Source organism: Nipponia nippon, unplaced genomic scaffold (genome assembly GCF_047370975.1).
Source record: "Nipponia nippon isolate SJK-2023a ecotype South Korea unplaced genomic scaffold, ASM4737097v1 scaffold_8, whole genome shotgun sequence".
NCBI lineage: Eukaryota > Metazoa > Chordata > Aves > Pelecaniformes > Threskiornithidae > Nipponia > Nipponia nippon.
The window spans coordinates 24920576-24947996 of record NW_028262402.1 but is presented as its reverse complement, the minus strand read 5'-3'; the positions used below and the strand labels follow the sequence as shown (position 1 = coordinate 24947996).

At 39.8% G+C, this 27421-nt stretch overlaps 1 protein-coding gene across 6 annotated transcripts in view; it reads right to left on the bottom strand.

The window, feature by feature from the left end:
• Positions 1-27161, bottom strand: part of SLC12A2 (solute carrier family 12 member 2) — a 60651-nt gene extending 33490 nt beyond the window's left edge. For all 6 annotated transcript variants that reach the window (XM_087741605.1, XM_087741609.1, XM_087741606.1 and 3 more), the window contains exons 1-6: positions 26466-27161; positions 8923-9042; positions 6940-7015; positions 6204-6299; positions 4417-4556; positions 2725-2835 (exon numbers count right to left, since the gene is read on the bottom strand). In XM_087741605.1, the coding sequence (XP_087597731.1) occupies positions 2725-2835; positions 4417-4556; positions 6204-6299; positions 6940-7015; positions 8923-9042; positions 26466-27017 (1095 nt within the window). In that variant the 5' untranslated portion in view covers positions 27018-27161. The remainder of the gene's footprint in view (positions 1-2724; positions 2836-4416; positions 4557-6203; positions 6300-6939; positions 7016-8922; positions 9043-26465) is intronic.
• Between the last annotated feature and the right edge of the window lie 260 nt (positions 27162-27421).

Here is a 27421-nt window from a genome sequence, read left to right as displayed (position 1 = left end):
TTAACATCCATTCAGAAAAGAATTTGTTATTACTGTACTCCTCAAAGTTATAGTTCTAAAGAGAAAATACTTAAAAGAACCATTTTCTCTATAAGCATTTGAATAGACTAAAGAAATTCACAAGTAAACAACTAAATGTACACAAATGCTAGGAGTATTGCTTTGTCAACTGTAAACATAATACTCTGCCTTATACTTTAGTATGTGATATTTACTTTACTAAGAATTATGTTACATCAGGAATCAAACAGCTTTTGTTTGCTATTTTATGCAATGGACTAGATTAATTTGTACATTCTCCTATTCTCAACCCTTATTTATGAAATTAAATTGCCAACTACCACGATTACTTGTTAATTTCTAGTTTTCTTCAGAACTTTTTCATTACAACCCTGATTTTTAGCCACTGTTCAATAAAACCATTATAAACCCTACACTTGGCACAAGAGGTACTTCAAACCATCCAACACTCAAAAATGTGAGTAAAGATAAATCTGGGCATTGAAGAGACAGTTCAGGTTTTACATTTAAATAAATAACCACACTGCCCTGTTATCTTTTATGTTATTTGATTCCTTACAAAGGCATATGCCAGTTGCTCCAGGGAACCTATTCATAGTTTGACATTATTTTCAGGCCTAGGATCAGAACTTAATATGCAATAGCACTGTGGCATTGCTGATTGTTACAAAACAAAGTTTCCAGTTCAGACAGCCTCGCAAGAAAACTGGGTAGTACAGTGATAAACAGAGCGTGACAGCCAAGAGCGGAGTTAGAAGACCACCTGAAGAAACTAGTTTGTGCATCATATTTAGAGCCCTCCTTTGCAAAGCCTAGAGAATAGGTTAGAGGTGCAAGGATGCAGTTAGGTGCTTACAGAAGTCTTCAATAAGCCCAGAGAATTCAACATGAAGTTACCACAGAGCAATTGCCCAAGTGGATTTACTCAGTAACAAACCTAGGCTTCTCCCTGAAGCTAAGAGCGTTTTCTGAATATCTTCCTTACATTCAAAAGGCTCAGACAAAGAATGGGCTTTGAAGACTTCAACACTAGGAGCTGAGTGGTAAGAGATCACAAACACTGAAAAGTCATTTTTTAAGCAGGCTTCCCTGGAATCCTAGTCTGTTTTAGCTTTTAGATCTACTTCAAAGGCCTTATTATAGATTCCCCTTGTCCCATTTTCCAAGGCATTCTCTAAGTCATGGGGAAGGCATAGGATAACATCACAGATACTTTAAATCAAGAGGGAAGTATTAGTGTTTTGCTATGCTAAGCTGTATGTTAACCCACATGAAGTGCTTGTTTGACAGGTTCAGTTGCTTACCATCGCTCCTACCTGCCTTCTTCCATGATGCAGAAACCAAGCTAACAAGCCTTGATTTTTGCATTGAGCATGGCATTTTTGAAAGCTACCTATTCCCTAATAAGGATGTCGCTGCAGTGATACCACAGTTCAGGTTTGATATAGAAACATTAAACAACAGCAGTATTTCTATGCAAGCTATTGTTATAGAAGTGTTCATGCTACAGAGCGAAAGCAAGGTATTTCTTGTGACTTTAAGTGACAGTGGCCAGAGGGTTAAGAACAACTAATTCATTCAAAGGAAAAACTAAACAGTTGAGATTAAGGACGGCAGTATTGTTTGAAGTTGGGTGCAAAGATAGCATTACAAATTGAAGTTACAGACAGTAAAGGACTGAGAAAGGTAAACAATTCTTACAGAAGTGTGCCGTTTGAGTTAAAAGTACATGCCAAAGTCAATTTCTGTAGATTCTTTTCTCCCTGTGCTAGACTGAAGTAAAGCACTTCATCTTCACTTCCTTTTTCTACCATTCCTATCTCTAGGGCTGGAAGCAACAATGAGAAAAAAACTCTCATTTCCATTACAAATATCATCATCATGTGAACCAAGTATCAAATGGGAAGGAAGACCAAATGAGGCTCTTCTCAGTTACTTTTGAGCACACTACGGACAGGTATTCAGAAAAAGCCTACCAGGTGCAGGAAACACTGAGCAAGCTACACTGCCTAGGCATGCAGAGCAGAACACTAATAAGGTATCCTAGGATCTGTCTTTGTTTCCACAGAGTTGACCTAAGACCACACAGCCACAACAAGATGAGGAAAGTAAGTTACCCCGCCTACACATTCATCACCACCAATGTTCAATCTTCCTCAAAGCTGGGCCTAGTGACAGCATCACACTGTCTGTCTGTTTCCAAGTGAAAACAAAACCAGAAGAGAGTGGAAGGGAAGAATACTGGTTTTGAGTTAGCAGAAACTACACGACTTTAGATGGGCTTAGACTCCAGCCCTGTATTTTCCATCCACAGAATTCAACTGAAGTTCCCAGTCAGGGAAAATTCCCATGCTAATGCTCTTATCTTTTCTTGTTGTGCTGTAGCTGCCCAGAAGAGGGTCATACCGTTAACCTACTTGACAGTGTCATTACGAGTAGATTATGCTGGTTTTTAGGTTCTCATAGATGCGTAAGCTTCCAGTGGAGAAAGTAGTCTAAGGTCTGAAATGCTGTCCAGACCTGCACATGCTAGTGCTAGACAGAGAGCTATTACATAAAAACTGCATGCTGACTGACTTCTAACATACCATGCATGCAATACTGAGTGCACTAAATACATTAAAAATAAATCAAACGGCTGAGGTAGAAAATGGAATCAAAATTATGAAGTAGAGAATAAAAGAAAAGGTGATAGTTCCTTACTTTTGCTTCCCATTCCATTCCAGCAACGGAAATACCCAGCAATATAACCACTGTGATAGCTCCTATGATTCTGATATCATTGATTTCATCAATCATCAACGTTCCATTTTCCTAACAAAACAAACAAAAAAATATAGTCATATACTTTATCAAGTACTTATCTTCGCTACCGCAGACTAGCATTTTGTTGACTGTAATTTATTAACTGAGTTAACCTCTATACCACAAATTTACTCATTTTAAATTCCCTGTATGGACACAAGTAATTTGGTTTTTGCCTTGTTTTAAATTACTGAATCTTCTAAATGGAAATGCTCATTCCTATTCATAGCCCATTCCCAGAGAGAATGACCTGTCTTCAACTGCCAGAGAATTAGATTAATCAGCAAGGCAACTGCTACCATCTTGCACCTATACATGTATTTCACTTGTTGTTCACTATTACTTTTAATGTATTCCAAACTTCTCATCTACAAAAAGTATGGTTGAGTTCTTCTCAGTATTACATTTAGTCCAAACACCCAATAGACAAATAATACTTGGTTGTGTTTAATTTCAGGAATTGTTTTTAATAAGCAGAACTTTGAAAATGAGCTTAGTATAAATGACTATCACTTGCAAGAAACAGTTCACTAATAAGAATCTCAGCATTAACAACTTATACTTTGTGTCATGTATCTGTACAACCACTCGTCTTCTCAACAGCCAGGTTGGACTTTACCACGAATTATACTTTTTTTTTTTTTTCAGGGAGATAAACAGTGTTTCCATTTGACATCAATGATAATTTGTCTTTTACCAAAAAGCTACTGAATTACAGTAGTATTTTACTGACATAGCAGTAGTAACCTTGTACCTCATTCCATGTCTTTGAATTCATCAGGGGAACCCCCAGTATTAATACAGGCTGAAGGATGAAGGGATTGAGAGCAGCCCTGAGGAGAAGGACTTGGGCTACTGGTGGATGAAAAGCTGGACACGAGCTGACAATGTGCGCTCGCAGCCCAGAAGGCCAACCGTATCCTGGGCTGCATCAAAAGAAGCGTGGCCAGCAGGTTGAGGGAAGTGATTCTGCCCCTCTACTCTGCTCTGGTGAGACCCCACCTAGAGCACTGCATCCAGCTCTGGAGCCCTCAGCACAGGAAAGACATGGACCTGTTGGAGTGGGTCCAGAGGAGGGCCACAAAAATGATCAGGGGGATGGAACACCTCTCCTTATGAGGACAGGCTGAGAGAGTTGGGGTTGTTCAGCCTGGAGAAGAGAAGGCTCTGGGGAGACCTTATTGCAGCCTTTCAATACTTAGAGGGGGCTTATGAGAAAGCTAGGGACAGACTTTTTAATAGAGCTTGTAGCAATAGCACAAGGGGTAATAGTTTTAAACTAAAAGAGGGTAGATTCGGACTAAGTATAAGGAAGAAATTTTTTACAATGAGGGTGGCAAAACACTCAAACAGATTGCCCAGGGAGGTTGTAGATGTCCCATCCCTAGAAACATTCAAAGTCAGGTTGGATGGGGCTTTTTAGCAACCTGATCTAGTTGAAGATGTCCCTCCACATTGCAGGGGGGGTTGGACTAGATGACCTTTAAAGGTCCCTTCCAACCCAAACCATTCTATGGTTCTATGATTAGATGACAGCTCAAACTTGCATGAAGGACAGTGCAATCAACATAACCACTATCATCCATATACCTTAAGCAGCTCCACAACTGTTTCTGCAAAGCCAACAACATACATTGCTACTGCAACAGCATTGGCAAATGCAAAAATCAGACCTATGGCGCCACCAAACTCTGGCCCCAGACTTCTGGAAATTAAGTAATATGCTCCTCCTGAAAGAAAAAAAGAAAAGACAAAAAAAACACTGCATGAAAGAGCCTAAGAATAGACAGTCATCAGCACTTTAAAGTTTACACAAACAAGATGCTGTTTATTCTTGCATCTTCCCTGATGTACTAGAAAATAACCCAACACTCAGTATTTTACGGACAGGCTAGCTGAAATTTCAGGAATACATTTCAGGTTTTTAAGAAAAGACACCAGTTGGAAATAATCACCTGACTCATGCACCACATATTATTCAGCTGTGCAACCAGCTGTACAGTTAAAAAACAAATTGCAATACACAAGCAGCAGTATTACTGGGCTTTTTATTTCAAACTACTCAAAGCATTTGTGCATACTTCTACTCTGACACATTTTCATTAACTATAGCTCAAGAAACTGTCAAAGTAGACCGTAATAAACCCACTCAAAAAAAAGTAGCAAAGGCACATTGCTCCAATTTAAGGCTAAGCTTCTAGAAGCAAGAAAATCCTCCACCTCCAGTTTGAAGTAACTGAGTGCACATTAAAAATTTGGAATAGGAAATCCTTAATTTCACTGCATTACAGTTCTTGTGCAAAACATATGTAGGTACCCAGCTTTGACATACTTTGCAAATGAGAATGTTAACCTAAGAAAAATACTACTACAATGTAAGATTTTCATAGGAACAACTGATTTTATTCTACAGCTCTTCTTCCCATTCAGCACTTCAAATTTTCTAATGAAATATTATCTTGCAAGAGTGACTAAAAAAAAAAAACCCAGCCCTCCTAAGAACAGGAAAATCTGATATGTATAATGCAATTTAAAAAAAGAAAGGGCATTTAGAAACTAAGCTTGACATAATGCTAAGATTCATAGCTGATCCTTCCCGTTGGGTCTGTTTACTTTGTGATAGCGAGGTTCTTCTCTTCATTCTTAACCTAGAGAATTTTATAAGCTTCTATTTTAATTCCACCAGATTTTCTACTAGTAGCAGTCTTGTAATGTCATGAAGCAGTTTCAGTACGTCAAAGGCACCAACCACTTACAAAACTATTTTGTAGGAATTGCTGACAACAGCACATGAACCATGAAAGAAAATGAAAACCATCACCTTCAGGAAAGCTGGAGATAATCAAGAGTTTGGAGAATTGCTTTTGTGTAGAAAAAAATCACGACAGAACAAGAACATGTCCTTTTGTATGCTCTCATATAGATATAGCTTATCCTTTTATAGGATGTATATTTTCATTATTAAGTTTTATTTCAGGACATGAAAACATACAAGCACACATGCACATTCTTAACTAACCAGTGAAGATGCAGGAGAATATTAAGACCCTATTCATTTCTGGATACGCGTCTCTCAAAATGTATCTATTCTTAATTTTTGGAAAAAAAAATGTTTTTTCCACAGTGGAAAAGCAAGCCACTAGTCAAATCAAATTAGTAGGCTAATTACTGGCTTTTCATTAATTACACGACTACTTAGTCAAATACAGAACACAGGGAAGACTCTACTCCTCGGAAAACTAACTCTTCCCTACATTTCATCCATTCTTTTTTTTTCCCTGATGCTAAAAAAATGGAAAATAAGTTAGAGGTTCCATCCTTAAGCTGTACGCTTCAGAACGATGAAAGCTTTAAAAGCTTTATGACAGTAGGTTTACCTCCTCTTACAAAACCATTTGTGGCTATTGCTGAAGTAGACAGTCCTGTAATAGTTGTCACAACAGTGGCCATTCCAATAACCAAGACAGACAGACCTTTTGGAAAAAGGGAGGAAAAAAAGGTTAAGTCCAACAGTATTAAAATGTACGAATCTTCAACTTAACTTGGTTTAAAGAATTAGTCTTGCAAATACAACACAGATTTACTGTGTGTGGTCCTGCACATTCAAGCAAAAGGCTTTTTTACTCCCCTTTTGTACAGAGGTTTCCAAGATACAAACAAAACTGGGTAAGTGTTCTCTTTGATCAGCAGAGTAAAAGCTGTATCCTAGAGTTTCAAGGAAACACATGCCTTTTGCAGATGAGAGATTTTCTGCAGTCCAATACTAAGTTAAGCCTTAGAAGAAAACTGTTTATATACTACACAGTCTATATGTAGACGAGGGGGGCGCAGAAAGATGCCAGAGGTCAAAATAACCGGAGATCAAAAGTTTATCTCTACGGTTCACTGTGAAGACATACAAATGTCAATTTTAAATTACATACCTTATAGCTAAATGAAAAAGTCTAAGTAACTTCACACTGCTCAAAGTTTTGATAAGGGTAAATTACCTTAAAAACTGGCAATATTAACGTTATTTTCTACCCCTGTTTAAAGTGTAAGCTCAGGATCAACACCTCTTTTGGATCACATTTACAAGTCACTGAAATAAAATTATAGCATTAGTACACATACCTATCCCAGCTTGCCCTACAATCCATGAAAGCCTGATGAAGAGCATCACACCCCAAATATTTAACATACATCGTACCTAAGATAAAACAGAAATTTTACATAGGTTAGGTTTTACATCTGCAGTCATTTCCACTAATTCTTCATTCCAGTTTTTAATGTTGTCAAAATTATTTTGCAGTCTTTCCTCACCACTTTTCAAATTATTTCACAAGAATAGATTTTTCAATTAGACAAGTTTAGGTTTGATTAAAAAAAATAAAAGGGAACCTAAATATGATTAAAAAGTTACTACCTTGAACATAGATAAAGTTACAGTACTTCAATATCTGACATTGATAGTATATCTTGACCAAACAATAAAAATTTATACCCCAACCTTTGGGATCCAAAATTCGTACTACAGAATACATGACAAAAAATAAGATTGAGAGGTCTACAATGATTGTGAGGTCTACAACCCCACCTTCAGACCTCCCCCAAATCTCCCCCCAGAAATGCACTAAAGCAATACAACTCCTACAACCTCCAGTCCTAGAACATTTGTACGTTATATCACAGCTACACACTAATAAGATGGGGAGAGGGTTTATTTTTTTATCCTTGTATTTTAAACTCTTAGTCCTCAATAAAATAGAGTTTGCACTGTACAGAACTTAGACTAACATCATGTCTTAAGTCTCTCTTACCTAAAGCAAAAAGTTTAGCGAGTCATTAGGATTAGAAGGGAGACAAGGACCTCTCCAAACAACAAAAGTAAAAAGTTTTCAGAGATTTAAAAAGTCTTTTGCAAAATGTAAATCACCTGAGCTGGAAGTATTAACCCAGGCAGCTTATGCCTACTAGGAAATACTAACTGCAGCTTTCAAACCACTGAAAAGGAGGAGATCATCCTCCTTGAAACTTTTAAATAGACTTTGGAAGAAAACGGTCAGCAACATTTATCCCCTAACTCTTTAATACGTAGAATTATTGCTTACCAAAATAGCCCAATACAGAATTTGAGTTTGGAGAAATTCAAAGTCAGCTTCACACCTGCTTCAAAACAAACAACTGTGTGCTTGGTTGGGGTACATGAATAGAAGTTCGTAATACCTGTTTCACAGCTACCACAGGCACTCTTCCTCTCCCCAAGGCTACTTCAAGACTTTTATGGAAGTTGCTAAAACACAGTGGAAGCTGGCCGAACTAAAGTTAGGTATTCCAAATGCTCAAGTTCAGAATGTTTTCATAAACTGTTGCATTTGGAGCCACCACTATAAATTCTTATAGCTTTGGAGATTATGTATTAAACGTGGTTTCTCTTTGCCAGAATATTTAAGATAAATTAGTATGTACTTGTAATAAAAGCCCCCATGTCACCCTTAATTTTTCACTACTTCAAATGGCGACAGATTCAGTTTTTTCCACCATGGCTATATTGTATTTAGTGTTAAGACTTCCACAGCTTAGGAGATGACAACTTTTGTAACAGGTGCAACAGAATTTAAATACTTAATCCTGGTCAAGTTTTGCCATACACAGGTAGGTACTCTCTGCAACACAGTATTTTTTGCTTCTCTAAAAATAAATAACAATCAAGTTTTCTAACATTTCAGTCCAAAACTTTACGGATCCAAAGCAAACACACATTAACTGTATTCTCTCAGTTTGCATTTGTCTTTGTCACCTAAGATTCATATGTAGTTTTTCTACTACATATGAACACTTACATCATCTTTTTCCTTCTTGGAAATTATGCAACTTCGAAACTGTAAAACCTGTGCTAAGAAACCATGATCCCTTCAAAACTTGAGGTCCTGAAGTATTTACTTGTACTGAATTTTAAGGAAGTAAGAGCAACCCTTCCTAAAATTATGGCATTTTTCACATCTCTCATACACATAATCTTTCCTTTATATAGCGCTATCACAATCCCTCTCAAAAAAGTAAGTTATTAGAAAGATCATATCTGTAAGAAACGGAAGTACAATACATCAAACTTACCAATACACCTTTTATCCAGCCAAACTTGACCACCCCTTTGCTATCAGGCGTGTAAGTGGCAGCTGCTTCCCCAGCTGGTGTGCCTTCCTCACCATTTGCATAGCCATCTTCAAAGGGCTCCTTGGGGAAAAAAAAAGTTTGTTTTTTACGTAGAGTATTTGATACTCACATTGTGTAAAAAAAAAAAAAAGAAAAAAAATTTACTTGTGCAAACAGAAAAATTAAAGAATGACACAGCAGAAGTTTTAAGCTTTTCCTTTATGTCCCTTGCATGAGGCACATCTCACAGATTTCAAGGAATATAAAACAAACTTACACAGCCAACTTTGGTATTCTGGTTCAGTTAGAGAGAAGTGTTAGCAGTCAGAGTGATAAATATTTTTAAGAATCAGTTCTACAGCCATAAGAAAAAAACATCTGGTCTTTTAGAAAAAGAGCAACAAGATTTCAAATGCAGCAACTTCTACAGCACAGGAAGTTTTATTTCTTAATCTGAAAGTATATACTGTTCTACCACAAGTTACTGGTCTCAGCTATAGCATTTCCTGTAGTTCAGACTTAGCTGTCATTTGATCGATTTTTCAGGATATAAATTATTCACTTCCCTGCAAACTATTCTACTATTCATTGTAAGGTGATGCGGCTAGGAAGGAGGGTGGGAGAGTGGCATTTCAGGGAGGAGGGAAAAGAAATTGCTTCCCAAGCACTCTTCCCTGTTTAAAAGGGAAGGATGATAGATACAGAAAACATCAGTCCCATGGACAAAGACCACTTTGTGGTTTTTCTTTACAATTCAACTCTCAGCCTTACAATGCAGAAACCTTAACTGCTTGATATATATTAAAAATATATGCGTATATACACATACTTGTTGCATGCTTGCTTTTCAAGAGGCAGTTTTGTTTTGCCAAGCCAGGCAAACATCTAAACATTTAAACTGAACCTGAATATTTCCTACACTCACTGTAAGAAATCTGCAGGAAGCACTCTAAGCAAAGTATGTTACTTATCCAAGGCAACAAGTATAAAGCATGAATATATTAGAAAGACCCTGAATACCATTCAGAGAATACTATTCAACAAACCAGCTCAAGCAGTATTTGTGAAGCAGCCTGCATCCCAGAGGGCTTAGAAAGCATTTAAGCAATTAGAGGTTCAATCCCAATGAGGTAAAGGACAAAACTCCCATTCGCTAAATAAGACATAAAATAGTCTGGACCCAAATGATGCTGTGAAGAAGTACCTTCTGTGCTGAAGGGACAAGTAAGAAAGTTTAATGTGAGATACTTTATTGAATTCCTCCTCCTCCTGATACATTAATACCAAATATACCATCAGCACAGAGTCCAGGGGAAATATTTATAGAGCTGTCACTTATGAAGGATGCCACTAATATCCCCTTACAATCAGCAGTAAACATACAAACAGATTAAAAAAAAAATCAGATTATGTCAACCTTATCCAAAGGTCATTAGCACAGATTCATGTCAGTGCTTCTCTCACTGACTCTGCATTATGAAATTTTCATAAAAGCAGGTGTACCTGCAACACATCTGGAGATCTTGTATGGCACAAGCTTTCCACCAGCAGGCAGAATCATGATCACTTTGCAGATCATTACCTTTAACAGATCGCTTTCTTAAATAGTAGGTTTTCTTGTCTCCAGAAGGGATTTTAAAAAAAAAGACAGATATCTATGTGTTATATACATACATATTTTTATATGTATGTGTGTATACGTATATAATGTGTTATATACGTGAACAGAGGGCAAAAAGAAACATAACTGGGAACTACCCAGTTTGCTGAACTGCAGCTGTTCTGGACAGAAAAGAACTAATGGCTGTAGCGTCTTGGGAGATTTGCACAGCCATTGACCAGATCCATCTATTGATTTGCTGATTATTTGTACTCAGCCACTCAAACCAAATCAAGCAAGAAGTGGTGTGTGATCCATTTAGAGTGGGAAGAGGAACAGCGAGGACCAAAAAAAGATAATTACCATACTGCTACATTTAAGATTTTACATAAAATTAACTCTAGCATCTCTATGTCAAGAAGTAGACTAATAGTTAACTAGTTTTAATTTAATACATACATCTACAAGCTCCTCATTTGCTGAGCCTAGGCTGACCTGCCCAAACCAGAACTGAGGAAATGGAAAGCCCTCTAATCAGGCTCCTCACTCAACTCAGACACATCCAAAGCTCATGACAGAAAAGAATGAGCCTACATACTGCCCTGGTCCGATACCCTTGAGTACTCATCCTTCAGATGACTTTCCTAGAAATGCAGGAATAAACATCAAAACTCTTTCTAGATATTAATGTCTCCCTCATCAGATTCTGCTGTTTCCAGCAGCACTTACCGGAAGTTTCTCCCTGCTTCCCTCCCACCCCCCTTCAGAAGTGGGGAGAAAAAAAAGAAAAAAGGTACATTAAAACAAAGGACAGATTAATAAACATGTTCACAACCATGACAACAAAACCTCTAATCAAGAATGCAACAGTGTAACTGTAAATTATTATTCCTTCATATAAAATCCATTCTTATTTCCGACAAGCATCACATTATACTTGCAACAAACTCAATTTTAAAGCGTTGCATAAAGGGAGTCACATTTATGTTATCTAAGCAGTTCTCCTGCTTTGGCCAAGAAAACTGCCAACATCTGATAACATCTTCTGGTATTACAAAAAGGCATGTCATGTCTCTAATGAGAAACAATAGAATTGTTCTTTGAAAAGACTGGTCAGGGAGGATGAAGGAAGGGCTAGAAGAAATCTGTATCTTCATGTCCTAACATATTGAAACATTATATGCAACTAAAGTAGTTAATGCTGTAATACTGAATCACAACACTTTTTTGTTTTTGTTTTTTTAAACAAGCCAGAAGTTTTTGTTTACTGCATGTTTAGGTTTTAAGACAAGGTGGAGGATATCCTAGTATCTAGGGTAAGAGACAATTATATACTTCAGCACACGACCATGGCTGGCCAGGTACTGGTAGAACCTGCACACATCGACAAGATGACCCCCAGAGATCACTTCCAACCTCAACCATCATGTAATAGCTATGCATTTTACTATAGCACTCAAACAAGCCCATAGCTCAGCCTGTGGTATTCTGAGAGGGAGGTAATGGCTCACAACTGATTTTGAGTTATCAGTTACCAGATCAGCTGCAAGATACGCACACTATGAACACAAAAAAGTTTTGTTCTGTATGTCTTGTCTCTCCACACTATGCAATATTTCTTAGGAAAATATTTTGAAGCACACACAAAATGCAATAACTGAAAGGTTATTGCTGGTTACCAGTGCTAGTGGGTGCCCAATAAAGCACCAGTGAGAATAGTTATTACAGAGTGTGGGCACAAAAGAATGCCACTACACAAGGCTCCAAGTTCAGCCCTTTAATGCAAGATTAAGAAAGCACCGCTGTGGTCTCAGCTGTAAATAAAGCAGGCGTAGTATTTTTCATGCTTGTGCTCATGAGGAAACAATGCTTCTACTCAAGTCACATACTGAATGGAAAAAAACACACTAGCACTATTTTAGAACAGGAATACACGTATGATAAGATCTTCATAAACAGTAAAAACACTAACACACTGTGAATTTGGAGGGGGAGTAACAAAAGGGGAAAGAAAAGAGAAGGTTTTAGCATTTCAGATCAGAAATGCTCTTATTAACACAACTTTTTAATCAAAATGGTGTCTTTTATCTCATCAGTCCAAAGAACACTCAGAGTTATGGCGTTCACTTGCACTGTTAAAGGAAAAATAAGATACATTTACATGTTGACAATTCTATCATACACTGATAGGAATTTAGCCAAGAAACAGTTAAAATTCTGTTCCTACACAGAAATTTCCATTGCTGTATCACAGTGCACTGAAAAGGACAGATAATCTACTATTTCATCTCCAGTACTGGATCATAACAATAAGTTATTTGTGCCAATTGTGAATAGCCTCCGCATTTATTAGAAGTGGATTAGTAATGAGAAAAGACTTGTTAGCCAGAAGAGATCTGAGATTTTTCACACACAGCTTGAAGTATACTATGCGTGGCAAAGTTTCTCATCGGTAAAAATTGCTATTTAGTTTTACTGAGAGTTCTCGATAGTGGTGTATGTCATGCAGCACATTCATTTATGGTGAACTTATCTAGATCCCATCTTAAAGGCAACATACTTAGGCTATGTTGAACTGTATGAGGGGGTACCAGAATAAATGCACATGAACTCTTCTGCTCCTGCTTCTTTTCAAGTATCACAACATGAAAGCCCCAAGTAAAGGACAGGGCAACCAGCAAGTCTGTATCTAAGACTACATGGTTCTTCTTCAGGCAGACCACTTTCTTTGTGGTCTGCCTGACTCGGCATGTCCCAAGTAGTAACTTCTTTAGCTAATCCTTCCTATTGCCGTTACTATTGTACAAAGAGAGGAGGCCAAAGGAGCACCTGAGACTAGAGCATTTAACTGTTCTTTTTCCACCTCTCAAGTCTGACCAGTTACACGTTTAGCCCACAGCATATAGCATGGGCTTCTCCTCATACAAATTCCTTAGAAAGGCTTCACAACAGTAGCATTTTCTTGTCTTAGTAGGATACAGCACTGAACCTGGTTTAGATATCTAATACTTTCAAAATGTTAAAGAAAATCAAGAGCCTCATCTTTTCAAGCTCCAATTTCTGCAAGGAAGTATAAAAATGGCATTCCACTACATTTGATCAAGAGAACAGGCGCTTACATTTAAAACTGCGTTGTACTTACATATTCTGATACTGAGCATGGTGCCCTCATCATTTAACATGCTTACTGTGCACAGGTTCACTACACCTTACCGTAACAATTTCTTGTTTCCATCTCCCAAAGGCTAACTTTGTAGGCATCACCATTTTTAAGAAATTCCGTTTTGTGGAAAAAGCAACCGGTAAAATGTATTGATCCAGATGTAGCATGTCAGCTGCCTCAACACTGGAAGAATCGTTACTTGTAGAGATTATACTCCTAAGTAGACCAACTCTATAGCCGCACACAGTTAAGACTATGGCTACTCAAGTACAAAACTTGACAGTACAGAATATTTTCAGAGTTAACACAGCTCAAAACATACACGGAAAAAAAGCTTATGAACATTTGGTTTTGCTTTTGTAATTCAAACATACTTTAGCCACAGTGTGGACAAAATAAAATGACAGGTTAAAGAAAGTTATCAAACAGCAGCAGAATTACTAAACATTTTACCTCAGAAGACGCTAACACTTCCCATGATTTTTAAAGACTACATATCTTTTCTTGGATGAGCAAGCCTTCCACTCTCCCTTCTGGCACGAACTTCTGGATTCTTCCTCCCACCTCACCTGTGACATTTCTAATGATCTGAAGAAAAGGTTTAAAGAGTGCTAGATGTATTATATGCATAAAATAACTGCACAGAATAATCCTTCTGACATAGGTGTTTACCTCTGATGCAGCAGTAACAACTTCTGCAAACAGTCTGTACTGGTACAAATATATTTAAGTATGATACTATACAACCAAAAAATAAGCCAGCTATTAAATGTTGACTGTAGGACACTAAACTGCATGAAACACATCTGTTCTTAAACACTGCTTTTGCCGCATGCTAACGTTTGCAGTCATAAAGTCCCCAGTTTGTGCCTAAGGGTCTTTGATAAGCTGTCCTTATGTTTTAATGCTTTTATCTAAACAGTGATGAAAGAAACCAAAAGCACTGAGTTTCCTTTCCAAAATGTCTAAATCTCTGTGGAATGGTTATAAGCATATTGTTGTCCAGGGACACAACAGAGTCCTGTGAATAACACTTTATCAAGAAAAGTACCAAATTTGATTGTCTGACGGAGAATACAAAGCATTTCAGTACTTAAATATGCGAGAGGAAAAATAAGTTCTCACCAGCCTTTGACTTGATTTGATGACACTGACTGTTGTTTGTAACCATTTTTTTTCAACCAACCACTGTTCAAAATGGCTGAGATACTGTTGTTAACTTGGCTCTGTAGACTAACAATAAATCACAGTGAGATTTTAATACTAAGTTTGAAAAACACCTCTGCCGGGTCTGACAGTTTTCAAGTGTTTTTTCTAAGGGAAATAAACAGCTCTAAAAGGGAGTAAGTAATGTAGGTAATTACTTTTAAAATATCTTACTCTTACGTAACACTCTCTGAAAGAACAGTCAGTACTGACATGAACAGTCTATTTTATGAACTAGTAACACTAGCAGTACTGTTGTTGACAAACAGCTATTTTGCTCTCTATACTGATCTGTTTCAGAAGTGCTAATCCTAAAGCTTTGTTAGATATCCTCATTGCTTTCATTTATGCCATAATGAATTTACCTAAGCCTCCCTCCTACTAAAACCCTAGAACTATACAGTAAATATCAATATCCAAACCTGACTGAAACAGTTACTTCTTAACAAAGACAATTTGCTATTTACACCTATCAAACAATGCAGAAGAATCTTGTTAGAGCTAGGAACTGGAAGTTAACGCAACTGAAACTCGATGGCTATGAAAGCAAAGCAAAAAGGAAAAAAAACCAAACATATGCTGTCTACATCCTGCACTACCCTTGAAGGAACCCTTTTTCTGGCCTACCATAAATACTTCCAGAGAATTATCACCTTGTTACACAGTAACACTGAAAAGATTATAAACCCAGAAAAATAACTCTGTAATGAGTAAATTTAGAAAAAAAAAAAAAAAAGCTGTAGTGCACGTGAACTTTAAATATTGTATGCAGTTCTAGTTCTTCCTCACCAGTCCTCTGCCGGGATGAGGATGGAGAGAGGGTTATCATGAGTTAGGATGGAGACTAAGAACTAGTGTGCCCAGCTCTCCATTAATGCTTTGTAATAGCCCTTACTCTGATGAAAGAGCAGTGAAAGTGCAAATTCCGAAACTGAAAGTAGGTTATCACTTTCTACATCTTAATTGCATCGCTAATTTACATCTTACCAACAGGCCTAATAGCCTGAATCTTCGGTACTTCAAACAGGGTGATAATCCAAGTGACACAGCTACCTCACACTTAAAGATTGCTACTTGTAAAGAGAGAAGCTTCCACAAACACCCAGAACAGTTTTACAAATTCCTGATAACTCGTTAGTTAAAAATAAACTTGCCAAGTTAGCAAAACAGACTCAGGTGTTCAGGTTTTTCAGGAGTTAGATGGGAAGCTTGAGTGTTTAGTATTGCTACCAGTGGGAAAAACCCAGTCAGGTAGCACACGCAAAAGAAAACATGGCAGAAGACATGTTGAAGACATCTCAGTCTGCCTAAACACCTTCTTAGCATTTTCTTTAAAAAACAAACTCAAAAACCACACACTTTCAGGGAGCATTGCTAGTCATTGTGCAATGACTAGCTGTGGACAGCAGTTCAGAAAATTCAGCTGTCCTATTAGGTACTTTACTGCTTGGCTTCAAACCAGGAATGAATATAGCAAATTTGCTAATAGAATTTATAATTCCCACTCCTTGTTTGAAGCACATGTAAAATGCTGTTACTACACCGTGGTTCCAGTATCTTTATACTCATAACCTAAAAAAAAAAGCCTACTAACCCATTAAATGGCACCCAGCAGTTACCTACAGCAACAGGAGATAAATTACTCAGATAAAACCTGATCTGTTCTTAAAACTCGGGATTCCTTGGAATCAAACATGAACAGCTTCAACCACTGGATACTCACCTCAATCAAAGGAAATTCTTTTCAGGTTTGCAGCCAAGAGACCAAAACTTAAGTGCTTTGGCTATATTACCTTCTCTACAATTACAAATTTAAACTATAGCAGCAAATGTTTTTGGCATCCACCTCCAGAGATTTTAAAAGAGATTGCATCAAACACAGAACATTAATGTTATCTTAAGCTGAAATTAAAGTCTGTTGTACTTTGATTACAGTGGAACAATTTTAAACAGTAGAAATTTATAGTTACAATTAACATGTCAACTGAAAAATTAGCCAGCTACATGTCTCTGCCATCAGCTTGTATTTCAGTGTCTTGCAACAAAATACAGCTTTTAACAAAGAAACATTAAGCAATATTTTGTCTGTGTGTATACATATATTCTGATTTTAAAAGCCATTATTACTTCAACTCTTTTAAAGGCATAGAGAATCATCCATTCTTCCTCCCAACTCTTACAAGCAGTATGATGTATTAACCAGGCCAGCAGGACTCTTAATCAAGAAACTTACTCAAGCAATTGATTTCAGCTTAGGAGTAAATCATTGTTCTTGCAAGGTGGTATACTTACAAAGGATAGACAGGAGCCTCGTTTATAAAGCTTACCACCACTTAATGTCTTACATGCATACAATTTTTTTTTGACTGATCTCTAAGCTTACTAACCACACAAAGGCTATGGATTTTTCTCTTTAAGGAGGTGATTATGATCCTGCCCTCCTAATACAGGATGGATACAAATTGCAATATGGTAGACTTTTGCTTGAAGAAAAAGGTCTGGAATCAATTCAGAAATGAAGTGACAACAAAACTGTCCATATTTAAGAGTACTTTAATTGGTGAAAATAGACAGAATCTGCTCCTTGACTGATCTTGATAAACTTGATTGTCATAGTAGTATTCCACAGCCACTAACTTGTCATGTCACTTAAGTAATCCAGGCATTAGAACATTACGTAATATTCCAAGGGTGATCTCATCCCTTCCTCTGTCTGCTTTTGCTACTGCATCACCAGGAATTTTGAGTTTTCAGCCCTTTTTAAGCAAAAAAATTTCAATGCTTTCCTAAGCATCACATCAAAATAAAGTCTCTCTCAAGGTAGATTACTAATCAGTGCCTCTGGAAACAGTGACAGTGTCAACATCATTTTATCTAGCTGTCATAACATCAGCATAGGAAGTTCAGATTCAAATCTCTGCATACCTAACAGAGAAGGACTAGCCATATTTACAGAAGAAAAGTTCCAGAGGAAAGCACTGAAGTCTAGATAGACATGCAAAGGCTGAAATTTGAAAGCCTGCAGCCAGATGGAATCCTTTTAAGTAGTTTTTACATGTGACATGGCAGCAAAGTTTTGTTGACACCTGCAGGTATGCAAGAGCGGTATCCTATCTGAAATATAAATAGTATTTTTTTTCTCCATACCAAAAACATTACCTAAAGAACAAGAGCATTTTGCAAAAGCACCAAGATAAAGAAAACTCTCTACATCTTCACATCTTGATTCATACATCCCTCCATAAGCACAGGATGATTTGAATACTCTGAGCAAGTTGATCATGAGAATTAGAGACAAATGAGAAAAGACCTCTGTTCAGCAGCTATGCAGTGTGGCTACCCCATGGTAGACCCACAATGCTTATATTCTGCACTCCCAGAAATATTGCAGGCAGTGTCAGGCCTTTCCTGTCAAGGAACAGTCAACATGGTCTGCCACCATTAAAAAAAAAAAAAAAAAACAACAACAAACCCAAACACCCCAAAAAAACCCACCTTCCTTTGCCAGTCTCTCCACTTCTTCTAGGTAACAGGAAATTGCACCATTAACACCCAGTCACAAGGAAGGAGGCATGACTTCCTGCACAAGTGTAGAGGCAACCAATCCATCCAGTTTAAGAGGAAGAAATACATGTAGTCTACTGCACACCTCAAGAGTACACCCCAGTTTGTGTTATGGATCACTCCTTTCCTGCCCTCTCCAGAACCAAATGATTAGTTTCCCTACTGTACCAATGTATTTGATCCTTTCCAGAAGAACCATTGTACTGTGAATGATTATCAAAGGAATTATTCATTAGTGTGCATTGACCATCATATTCCTTTTTGATATCCATAGGCATGAAAAGAGAAATAACATTGCTCACGAAAACAGATCCAGGCTCTGAACACAGGTATTTTTCACTTCATTATCTGAAAGACATAACCCTGATACATGTCTAATGGTTAGACACCTTTTAAGCGTTTCACATAATTTTGTTGCTCTCCAGAATGAAGCAGACACTGCATTTGACTGCATAAGAGCTGAACTAAATCACTATTAGCAAGCCTCTTGCATAGCAGTTTTGCATAGTCAAGCATAGTCCGAAAAATACAACATTCTGTAAATAAGTGCAAAAGAGAATCCGTTTCAGTCTTGCTCAAGAACTTGTTTTCAACGCAGCAAATTCCCAAGTCTTCTTCTATCGTCCACCCCCAAAAAAAGGTTAATTTGAAGCATTCTCACTCTTAACACCTTTCACTTTTCATCCACTACTGCAAAACAGAATGATGCACTTTCCATTCAAGAGGTGGGGGATAGGGAGCAAGTGTACCATGCTATGCAGCAGTAACCTTAATAAAACTTCACATTTTAATTAGCAGTCTCGATCTAAGTGTAGTAAGTTCATAAAATGTTACATTTAACCTACGGTCTTACAATACACTAAACAGCCCATTGAAATAATCTTAAAAATCAATTAAGCACTGCCTGAATTTTTAACGTCATACCATGAAGTGGTAAATACAGCTACAGGCACAGCCCCAGAGCCAGCACTGAGCGGAGCTCGTACATTCATGCAGCACAGCACTTAGCTGGACTGGCACAGCACTACATTGAAGCCAAAGTTGCCAAACTGCTTACAGCTCAAGAGCAGTACTACCCAGAATAGTCTTTGGAGCCTCTCTACCAGGTAAACCCTCAGAATAAGTTGAAACATTAACCTAGCATCACAGCTTCTTTACAGCTGAAAGAGACATTCCTGTTTTCTTTGAATTAATAAGAAAACCCTTAATAATATGAAATAGAAGCAGTTCATTTGAAGAAGTTAACTAGCAAAATGAAGATGCAAGAGATAAGCTTCCTTGTTAAAATGGAATTTTAGGAATTTTTTACTTTTTACTTTTTTTTTTTTAATCACCACATTCTTAAGTCAGTTAAGTTTATCAGGCACAGAAAATGCATCTTGGGTAGCTTTTATGCATAAAAAGATATTTCAGTAAGTTTATCAGGCCTCATCGGCATGCTGAAGTGTAGAAATAAATCAAAGACGTTCCATGCACTCAAGCTGCAAGAACTGGATAGCTTCCAAAACACTGAAAGGCAAACAATCCTAAGTCAACTATTTAAAAAAATTCTTAGTAGTGAACAAATGACCATATTATGATTGCTATTACCTATACCAAAAGGGGGGGGAAATGGGTTTCTGGTTGCTCATATATGAATATTATATGGGGCTTTAGGAAAAAAACCAAAGGGGTCAATAGAAGATGTAGTACACTGGTTTGAATTAGTCCAAGATATTGATCTTGCCAACTTCCTCCTCTGCAAGAATGTTCAAGAATGAAAATCATCTGAGGTCTAATCAAATGCAGTACCAAAAGGGAAAAAAGTTAATCTGAAAATGAAGATTAATTCTGCAGCACCTTCTTCTTTAACCAGTTCTGAAATAGCTTGCACTGAAAGAAAGGCTGCCCAGCTAGAGAGACGTTAATGCTATTCCTTAGGTTCTGGTCTTGAACTAGTCATACTGACAATATGTCAGCTAAGACTGGTTTATTAAAAAAAAAACAAGCTCCTCCAAACAGGCACTCCCTCCTTCCTTCCTTCTCTAGTTGTACTCTCCTGGCAAATTACAATGCATTTTCTTCTGACATGAGCACTCAAGGGGTTCACAGTGCATTGCAGCAGTCTCCAAGGGTTGCACAAGACAGTCCGTTGGGAGCGTGCGAAGAAAATATTTTTTGTAACATTAATGAAGTATGAAAAAATTTCTGCAAGTGTTTATTTTATCTTTATCTCATCCTTTAATTTTTATTTTGTACCATACACAATATTAGTACAGTAGTACATGCATATAATTATAAGTAAATAAATATACATGTATTAGGGGTGCATTCTCAAAAGTTTTTATTGATATGAGCGTGCAGTCAAAAGACTGTGGAGACCATTGGTGTATTGGATCAGGGAACTGATTCACCACACCCAGTGCAAGATTTTGCAGTTGGGGGATGTTTGCTTTCTGTAAACCAGATCAATTCCCAGATCCAACTCAAAAATACAAACATCACCACAAGAGAGAGCACAAAAGTTTACCCCTTTCAGCAACAGCCCACACTTGCGCTGTCAAACTATAACCTATTAACAGCACTCAAGTTATTTCCAGCATCTCCGGAACAAAACAAAAGCAAAGTAGTAAGAACAACATTAGCTGTTTGCTGAAGACAATTCAAGGGTTTCAGTATTCCATAGGTGTTCTGGACTAAAGACTTGTCACAAAGATCAGGTAAGAGAGATTCAAGCATCAAGCAATGTAAAATTACAAAATACACATGGTTCTTATGGAGAACTAATATGATTTATTGCTGCGAACAGAGCAGTACATCATTGATTTTTTTTCCCTTGATGAAGATGGTGGTAATTAAGTAGGGTATCAGGATAAGCAAAGTGAGGATTCTCCACATTGATTGAAAAAGCATAAAACCACCACTTTGCATTATGCTAGTAAAGCCTCATCTGAGTACAGGTGCATTGAGCTCACTGTTTGCCAAAAGTGATGAATGAGAACAGTTACAAATTAAAGGCTTCTAGGACATCCAAGAGCACAGCGACCACGACTAAGAGTTTCTCTTGTTTTATTTTAGTACAATGAAGTTCAGAAAGAAAATTCAAGTTCTGCTTACAAATATAAAGGAAAGTAAGAAGGAAAAGAAGCTATCCGAATTAAATCACACTGACTCAAGAACTAAGAGACCTACTGCTTGTAAGCAAGATTCAGCAAGGTAGTACAATAAAAAAAAACTATCTGCAAGAGGGTCTCCGTCTTCCGGCAGAGGGAGAGAGGAGGAAGCAGTTTTTAAAGATAGACCTTACATAACATGGTCAGCTAATTTGATAGCCCAGAATCACCTAGAATCATCTTTTAGCCTTTTACACATCTTTAGCCAAGCTCTGTCTTCTTTACAGGCTAAGCAGACACAAACTAAGAACTGAAAAAAAGAAGTATAAACAAACATTAGAGGTGCAGCATTCATTTAACATTTTCAAGAGAGAATACATTCTTTGTTAAAAATCAGTGCCATACGCAGCCTTTTCACTGTGCTTAAATTAAATATTTCAAGTTACCACATAAGAGCAGAAACTGCAATGTTCAAAAAAATACAAATCAAAGCCAGAAAATTCATTTTAAAAAATTATAGTCATCCAACTTGAGTAAAAACAAACAAAAAAACCTCAATTCTCCATCAAGACTATCAGTAATGTCTTCTTTCTTACTTCTGTCTCCAAATTCAGAGGACAGGTACACAGATTTCAGTGTGGGAGGAAGCAAAGGACACTTGTGTTTTTAAACGCTTTTGGGGTTTTTTTGTTTTGTTTTTTAATTTGGTCGGGGGGGGTGGTGGGGTGGTGGTGTAAAGCTCTTCCTCTGAGATCACCACCTTCTAGCCTGTCAAGGGAACCAGCTAGTACTCAGTGAGTATTTAACAAACAACAGAACAAAGCTACCAGTAGAGGGCTTGGTTCACATAACATCTACTTACCACAGCTGTAAATGACTGCACAAAAGACATTCAACAAATCAGAATCATTTACGTACTGCGAAGTTTATTCTTCGAAAAAAATAAGCTCCCCAATTAAGGCAATGCTATACAGAAATATTATGAATTAATGCATAGTAGTGGATTACTAAAACACAGTCCAATTCTGAATACTTTAAAAGTATTCACCTTCCAGAACCATAAGGTTCATGACATTATGGCATGGTAGTTTTTACACTGAGGAAGACATAAAGGCAGATGGAATGTCTTCTACAGGCTATCGTTTTACTTACAGATGTAGCCAACCTAGGCAAAACAGATTCTCCTAAACTGTAAGATAGAAAGAAAAAAAAAAAATTAAGAAAAGCTAGGGCACTTTTAACCTTCCTACTCTCTGAAACCAGATCCCCTCAAGAGGGCAGGGGACACCACTGCAACTGCAACAAAAACCTACATATCATGGTATGCTGTTTCCCTCCCACTTCTTCACTAATAACCTCTCACCTCTACATCTCTGGAGACCAATGCTCCTGCAAAGCATCACCTTATCTATGAGATTAGCAACTGTAACAGCATCGCCAAATTCCCTCTACCATCTCTCTAAAGCAGAGTAAGATTAACACACACCAATTGGGTAAGCAAGATTGATCACCTTGGCTATCTGCAGCCAACGATACACGAAGACAAGACCCCTCACTTGAAATTTAACATCATAGACCAAGACCAGTAGTATGCAATTCATCCACTTCAGAGTTCTGCAGCATCACCCAGCTGTGCTTCCACAACCCGTTTCAAGAACAATCCCTGTCTTTTCTACTAGGAAAGCCACTGTTGGAACGAACATATGAAATCTGAGGTGGTTAGACACCTACGCTACCAGAAGAGCAAGACAAACCCTTGTCAAAAGGTACCCCTTCTGTAGGTGTATGTGCATCTTCCTCAAACAGTGCATCTTCCTCCAACAGTGCTTTTCTGCGAGAATAGAATCAGTAGAAGAGTTAGACATACAAAGCTTGTAAACAAAACTGGGGGGGGGGGGGGGGGGGGGGGGGCAGAAATCTGTTCTATAATTTGCACTAGCATCAACATTATTGTAACACTGCCTCACAACATTTATTTACCTCTTAAAAAGGCAAAAAGAATAGCACAAACTTTAATTGCAAGATGAAATCGCTACATTCAAAGCGGTGAACCACATTGCTGGTGAACACATTTTTCTATCAGTCTTAACACAAAATAACTGCTGACCTTGACGCACTGGGTCAAGAAGCAGGGGCATAACAATAGGTCTTTACGCAGTGCAAATTTTATGTAATGGTACTAGGATGTTTATACCAGCTGCCCTACTAAGTCTTTGACATACATGCTGTACAAGTTAGGACAAAAACCACAGCTAAAGAGCGAGCTTAATTTTTCAAGTTCTTAAAAGTCAGTGAAATATCTTCTTTAATGCATAATATTATTCAACACTAGGGACCATTACTGTTATTCAGCAGTAACTGAAGTCATTTTGGGAATGGAGACAATAAGCCCCCTTAAACACAGTGGAAAAAAAGCACAATAGCTTTGTGAACATCTTTCATATAAAAGTATGGCGCCATCATGATTTAAAAGTTATCAGCACTCTGTGGCCAGAAATCAAGTACATAATTACAGACGTGGTATACTTTATACTCCAGAGATTGGGAAAAATGTAGGTACCCAATGCTATTAGTATGCATGGCACACCCTTATTAAAAGCTTTTGTGTTCTCAACTTTATCTTGCAAACTGTTTTGCTAAGTCTGAAGTGAAAATAATTGCTTCCCTTCTTCATACAAGCTTGCTAAAACGTTAATTGCTTTGGAAATGAAACATCCTGCAACACAACAGCTGAGTTACTACACAGAACTTCAGCTTAACTTTGGAAGTTCATACCACGACAGTTTTTAAAATTAATACTGAAGTATAATATCAAATGTAATTGAAATTGCATATTCCATCCCCCATCTTTTTTTTTGGGGGGGGGGGGAACGGGACAAAAGGCCACACGAGACAGGACATCACTTAAAAAAAAAGTCTTCACGTAGACACCTATCCACACTGCAGAACAAATTAATGACATTTGAGAAATCAATAATTTGAGTTAACTAATGCTCATAATGAAACTGTTCTGATAACGATCCTGTAATCAGGTCGTCTACACCTCCTCTATGCCACAACCTACCAAGGAAATCGCTAAAATATGAAGAAATTACACTTTTAGAAACTGTAGTTCCAGTGTAAGTTAGATTCCGCACTGAAATGTCTTAATGGTGTCATAAACAGCCTTCTTGACTGCTGCAATAGAAACGCACCAAAACCTATCTGCTAAGCTTAGAAATTCAAGTAATGTTCTGCTTACAGAGCAGAGTATCTAATGACTGGTCACCCCATCATGGAGCAGGAGGCTGAAACTGGGGGGGGGGGGGGGGGAAAGAAGGGCAGAGGGGGAGCGGAAATCAGTGTGTTTTCACATCTATTATGTGGTTTATTTATAGCGTATCTAACTCCATGCACGAGACAGTAATTGCCAACTTCCATTCCGTATTAACTTAGAATCAGACTACAGAACATCGTTTAACTCCATCAGGAGGGGACCTGAAAGGCAAGAGTAATTTGCCGTTACGGTTACTAATTATTTTGATATCTAATCTTAGATGTTGCAAGGAAGTATCTCTATAGCACACCAAACAATTATTTCTATCAGAAGAGATGAATAGTCAGTTTCAGAAAAACACACTTAAAGAATCACCACCACTCCCCCACTCCCCCCCCTCCCCCAAAAAAAAAACTAATGGTGTGAAACAGAACAGTGTCAAAAGAACATTCATTTTCTCATGGAACTCCACCTATAAGGAGTGAAAGGTGAGATGAAAAAAGTTCCGGGAACAGAATATTCTTTGCTTCATTAGGATGTGGCCCACATGTTCCTTTATTTCCCTAAACCCAGCAGAAAAACCCAGTAGAACACAGACTTCTTAGAGCACAGCCAAGTACCAAGAACCAATTTTCAGACTGCAAGAAAACAGCATTGCAATAGTTTGATCTGGCTTTGGTTTAGTCATGATTGTTTAATCACAATCTAAAAAATACATCAAATTCATGCCAGGTTTAGCTAAAGCTCGCCCTTTAATAAAGACAGCCTACAATGCAAATGAGCTTTCACTGTAACTCGTCTCCAGTAACATACTGACTAGTCCAAAATAGAAAAAGCTTGACACGCATAGCTTCAGAATTTCTGAAGCCTTGATCGTGACGCCCTCACACGCAGGGCCACTCGGCACGACTGGAAAGGCTCGGCAGGGAGAAGGAGCCGGGGCTGTATCCGTGCAGCCCTCAGCATCACGCCAGCAGGCGCTTCGGTTCGGCGCTGCGTGCGCAGGGAGAGGCGTGCGTTTTCAGCTGGCGAGGAGACGAACCTCTTGTCGCTACTAAAAACGAGCACATCCCCCCCTCCTCCATTTCTTTGTAGCACCTCTTCCACACATTTTCATTCCCCTTCCCATGCTAATACCTCCCGCAGACCCCGAATTCCCTATCTGTTGAAGGCGAAACGGACCAGAAGTGGAAAACCGCTGCGTCTGTAACAGATCCTCCCTCGGCTATGGAGAAAACATTTGCCCCGCAGACCTACAGCCGTAACTACCTCTCACCGTGGCGACCGTCTCCCAAAAACATGGGGGGGGGGGGGGGGGGGGGGGGGGGAACCCCACTGCGTCATGAAAGGGGGCAAAAAGGGGAGGGGGGGGGAGGGGGAGAAAGACGCAAGCGTCCCGATGCACTGGCGCCGTTTGCGCCTCCCCGAGGCTCGGCGAGCTTTTCGCTTTTTCCTCCCGCCGCCACCGCCGCCAGGCACCCAGCGCCCGCACGCCCCGAGGGCGGCCCCGCCGGGGGCACAAGGCGGGGGCCGGGGCCGCTTCCTGCCCGGCGCGGCGGCGGCCCGGGCTCGGCCGGGGAGGTAGCGGGGAGCGACGGCGGGACGCGGTGCGCGGCGGCTCACCTTGTCCAGCTCATCGTGCAGCTCGGCCAGGCTGGGCCGGAGGAGCTTCTCGCCCAGGTCGGCGGCCGTGTGGCGGTAGTGGTCGATGCGGGGCACGGCGTCCATGGTGTTGTGGCCGAAGGTGCGCAGGTAGTAGGTGTTGGTGTGGGTGTCATAGTAGTAGTGGTGGTGCCCGCCGGAGTGGAGGCTGCCCTCGCTCAGCACCGTGTCGCCGCCGTTCTGGAAGCTGACATTGCCGCCCTCCGAGCTGCCGCCCCCCGGCTCGCCGGGGCTCTCGTCGCCGGCCGACGGGTCCACGAAGTTCACCCGAAACCTGCCCTTGGCTTCCTCGCCGCCCTTCCCCGCCGCGCCGCCTTCCCCGCTCGCCTTGCGGGGCTCCTCGGCCGGGCGGCCGGCGCCCTCGGCTACCAGGTCCACCTGGAAGCGGCTCTGGCTCGGCGTGGGACCCAGCGGTCTGCCCAGCGCGCCGCCGCCCGCCGCATCCCTGCCGCTCTCCTCCGAGCGCCGCTCCTCGCCCGCGGCCCCGGGCTGCTGCTGGTGCTGGCCCTCCATGCCTGCCCCTGGCCCTGGCCCTGGCCCGCTGCGCGCGGCGGCGGCCCCGGCTGCTCTGAACGCCCCTCGCGGCGGCGGCTCCGCCGCTTTAAACCGCCAACCAGCGCCCGCGGCTGCAGCGCGCCGCAGACAACGCCAGGCGCCGCGCGCGCCCCGCCCCGCTCCCCCCGCCGCAGCGCCAGGTGATGATGCCGCCGGTGCGGCCGCCGCCCGCCCCCCCGCCACCCGCGCGCCCCCTCAGCGGGACCCGGCCCTGCCGCCGCCCTCTCCGCCCGCGCCGGCCGCTCTCTCCCTCCGCCCCCGCCGCCTTCCTGCCCCCGCTCGCCTTCCCCGCGGCGCGCCCGCTATGCGAAGGCACCGCCCGCCGCTCTGACAGCGCCACCCGGGGAGGAGCGGCCGTGCCG